We start from the raw sequence: 4,540 nt of genomic DNA, 5'->3' as shown, positions 1-4,540 counted from the left end.
GGAATGCCAACTTTAATTTTAAATGCGTCTTCTTGGAATTTGAGCCACAATGATGGTGGTGTATTAACATTATAAATATGTAAAATTCATGAAATATAAAATATATCTACTGTGCAAAATAATCCCACTTCCAGTCCTCACCTCTTTTTAATTCCATTTACTATAAGTATTTAAGACCCAGACATTTACTTGCATCAGACATTTCTTCCATTATCTGATGGAAGACAAATTCTGAAAACATGACAATCTTAGCTATAGAATACACATTAGATAAATGATTAATGACAATTATTAAAATATTCTTTACATTACTCTTTCAAGGCCTCAGTTATCTTCCCTTGTAGAAAAAATATATCATGCAAGAGGTGTAAATTACACTCAAGAATACAATATCAGAGTTTAACTAGAACTGTGAGCTTACAACTCAAAAATTTGAAATTAAACAACTTCTATTTAATACAGAAAATGTTACACTGTATGCTGTTTGCATACTTCATTCACAGTTTATAGAATTAAATAAAAATCTTAGGGTCTGAAATATATGCATTTAAAAGAAACAGGTTCATTTTTCACAGCTATTTAACAAAGAAAGTTGAGCAGGCATTGTGCAGAAAACTGTCAGCAGCAAGTTTTCAGCTGAATAAATTTGAAGCTATACTATTTCACTCATGCTCTTCTATTTTTTAAATTACAGAAGGAAAAAAATTACTTGCATTTTTGGTATAGTGATCTGAAAACTCTCGTCCACTCCTTCTGGCTATTTTAAAAAACGAAAATCACAGTGAGTTGTGAATTTATATTTAATGACCTGGAACAAAATCTCTGAAGCTGAAGATGTAGATGTGGACTGAAAAGTGACTAAAAAGTACTACATATTTACTTATCTCTACTTTCAAAATAGCAATTGCTTAAGATGGTTTTTCTACCTGCCAATCCTGCAAATTCAGTCTAGGGGCTGTAAAAACCAAGCCAGCTCCTTTCTGGATCATGTATGACCCATGAAGAGTCTGCAAATAGAACTTAAAATGTGTTAGTATCGGACTGCATCAAAAAGGAATCAAATTCACTCCAGTAACTTGATTTTCAGCACTAACTGTAAGTAGAAGTAGTAAGAATATATATTAAGCTGACAACTTGGAATAAACACAGGAAACGGAGAGAGTCATTGGCATTTAGACACTTTCAGTTCGATAAGTACTCTTATGAAGAGATTCTGTTTTCAGAACAAGCTAACTCCACTTGCTATTCTTACAGGAAGATTAACTATAATCCATATAAGTATTATATTATTAAGGGAGTAGGCATACCTCTGGGTTGCTCTCTTCCCTACCCCGGGCCTCTTGATTAGTGTTTGCTCAGTATGGAAAATAATGGCAATATCTGCAGTAGAGAAAGGAATAATGTTTGTCTAAGTTTATATCTTTCCTGTCCTCTGGTCAAAGAAGTAGCTTTAATGCTACATACCAGCATATCAGAGGGAAAGGGAATACTAAGGGGAGATATACAACTCAAAGACTCTTGATGACAGGCAAAACTGCAGGTACTTAACACAAATAACAATCACTCAGATAATAACTGTGGAATATGTAGAGGAGAGAGAAAGAATGGGTTAGGAGGAAAGACAGAAAACACAGAACAGAAGACAGGAAGCTGAAAGAGCGCTCTTGTTTATAACAAGTGCATTTACTGTGTTAAACATAGGAAGACAAACTGGATACCCCTTCTGGCTCATTTATGAGCCAATTAAGATTCCACAACTAGAACCTATTTAAGAAGTGTACATCTATTCTTCTCGCCTGGTGCCATCTTCTCTCTTCCCTTCTGACGGGCCCTCATACAGTGCTAAAAATCACTCTGGCCCAGTAGACACGGGAAGAGCTACACCTAGACCCAATAACATTCCTTTCTTTCTTGCAGATATTGCTCCCGTACACTTTCCAGAAATGCCATTAAATTAAAGGACTTAAAAGCACATATCACTTCACCACAAGGGATAGGTGGAATGTGGAAGAGTGAGAATGGAGTGAAGTTTGCTTAAGGAAATTATATACCACATATAGTGATAACGTTTTCACAGGAAAGCATTCTTCCCCTCTTCTGCCAGCAATTATACTGAGAGTCATTTAACAACACAACCATTACGAGCAGTAGGTACCATTTGCATAGTTTGGCTTTAGACTCCCTATGCGTGTTCCACCCTCAGAGAAAGAAAGACTTTAGATTAAGTTCTTTCTCCTACTATTTCAACTTGCTTATGCCACTGACTCTTAGGGGAGGCTGATGTGACTCCTAAAACAAACCATGAGCATCAGGAAACCCTTATGAGCCCACGTAACACAAACATGGGATGTTATGAGAGTTATCAGAGCCACTACATTTTTCACACCCTAGGACTTATATTTTAATTTTTTTTCACTGCAATCTGAGACTAAAAAGTAACCAAAGTGAAAAAGAAAATGCCCTTCATCTCCAAAGTGTCTGCAGTGCAATATTTTGTAAACATCACCATGCAGAGGAAAAAGTTTGATTTTATGCTTCTTTTAATGTGTCATGACAATGCAGGTTGCTAACTTGCTTCATTTCTCATCAGTGAGGGTTTTTAACTCTTAAAAGTATTTTAGTATTGTTTCAGTTTTTAAATGATGCTCCATTTTAAATGATAAACCTGGAAGTTCTGACCAGTTTGACAATTTTTAACCCTACATTTTACTCTCAATCACAAGCTCATTTAATCTGAAATGTTTACAACAAAAAAGTATAGTTTACTGAAGTCAGAAAATAATATAGCACGTTCTTTAAAAACTTTCTAGTCTAATTCTTAGGTTAACATATGCTGTTGCAGGTAGTTTGAAAAAAAAAAAAAAAACTGCCACTGGTATTTACGTATGCTTCTTCTTGTACATTAGCATTTCTTTCTTAGTGCAATCATGGAATGTAAGTATTGAAGATTCAGCCTTTCTGTTGCCTCATCGAAGTCCTGACCAACTGTGAAGGTATGAAGCCCACCCAGAAGGCCGTGAAGCACTTTCTTCTTCACCTGCAGGAAAGGGGGAAAAGAAATAGAAAAAGATAAACTTAAATTTTCACCAGCACTGAAGCTATTAACAGTGAATCGACTGATGATGCATTGCATGAAAACCAAAACATTACTTCTAAGCAGTAACATGTCAGGCTGCTGATGGGCAGTAACATGTCAGGTTGCTGAAAAGTTTTCTATATGCACTTTAAGAAACAGCTACCATGTTCAAAGAAATACCACTGTATCACATTCTTTATTTAGGGTACTTAAGAAACCTGCAACTGACAGAGAAATAAAACTGGCCTCTTCTTTCTAACTTCTACAGACTTCAAAAGAGGTCTTTAGACAGTAATGAGCTCTGTTTAATAAGAAGTGCAAGAGCAGCTGTTTTCAAATACAGAATTTTGATTTGCCATTCAAAATATAAATCCTCTCACATATACCTTTTCATGATATCACTTCCTTTCTCTTCCCGTTCATTAGTAACTGGCCTTTTCTAAGACTGCACAGTACAACCAACATTTAGAGAAAATTGTTAATAACAAAGACCATGACAATCTCTAAATAAAGATGTTTTGAACAAGATAGTATGTAAAGTGTCTTGCAAACTGGAAAGAATGCATCCAATCAGAGGCCTAAGCATTTATTATAAAGGAGCAGACTGCTTAATACATTCTTTTAAAATGCCTTGGTAGCATTTAAGTGAAGTGTGTAAGTGTTGTAGCCATGACAGTTCAGGAAATATACAAAAGGCTTGGATTTTTGTGGGTGATTCTCATTTACTGGACCAAGTGAATGGCTGGGAAAGACTTAGACAAGCTTTTTGGGTACCACAGCACTGCAGTACCATGCAGCTGTATCTCAAGATGGCATAACAGACACTATATGCCCATATTTTATCCAGGCTTTTAGAGAAAATTTAGTCCAAAATGTATTTAATTAATCTCAATCATGCAGTTGGTCCAATAAGAGACATTACACATAAAAATCCTTACCTCTTAAAATGCTTTAAATTTTTTCCTAGACAATCCTTGTATTTGTGGAAGGTAGTGTAAGAGTAATGTTGTAGCCATGATGGTCCAGAAATTATGCAAGAGCCAAGGATTCCTTAGGGCAGGAGTTTTCAAACTTTTTTTTAACAAGTATACCCCTTCTGCCCCAAAGTTTCAGCTCATGTACCTCTTTATATTTTTTTCTTGCTTTTAAGGGGCAGGGTGGAGGGGGAAGATTGAGGTCCCCATGGTGAGGGAGGGAGTGGGGCTGGGGCAAGTGCTGCAAAGCTGGGGTGAAATGCAGGGCGGAGCCACAAGAGTGATTCGTCCAGGAGGTGCAGGGAGGGGGGGCGGCTCCTGCTGCTGTGCACACCCTGGTGGAGGCCCGTGGGGCATGTGCCCCCCAGATCTGCACGTGGGGCAGAGGCAGCTGCTGCTGCAGGCTGGAGTCTGCACCCTGCTGCTGCAGCCCCAAGAGTCACACAACGCCATGTGCCTGCTGCTGCTGGGTGGGCAGGGGGCAGGCTGA

General features: G+C 37.7%; 1 protein-coding gene across 3 annotated transcripts in view; it reads right to left on the bottom strand.

Moving 5' to 3' along the window:
- Positions 1 to 6: 6 nt before the first annotated feature.
- GCC2 (GRIP and coiled-coil domain containing 2) overlaps positions 7 to 4,540 on the bottom strand; it is a 59,575-nt gene continuing 55,041 nt past the window's right edge. For all 3 annotated transcript variants that reach the window (XM_025213556.1, XM_006031884.3, XM_025213557.1), the window contains one exon: positions 7 to 3,037. In XM_025213556.1, the coding sequence (XP_025069341.1) occupies positions 2,967 to 3,037 (71 nt within the window). In that variant the 3' untranslated portion in view covers positions 7 to 2,966. The remainder of the gene's footprint in view (positions 3,038 to 4,540) is intronic.

This window comes from Alligator sinensis, unplaced genomic scaffold (assembly GCF_000455745.1).
Source record: "Alligator sinensis unplaced genomic scaffold, ASM45574v1 scaffold1232_1, whole genome shotgun sequence".
Lineage (NCBI taxonomy): Eukaryota > Metazoa > Chordata > Crocodylia > Alligatoridae > Alligator > Alligator sinensis.
This window is presented reverse-complemented; position numbering and strand designations above follow the sequence as displayed.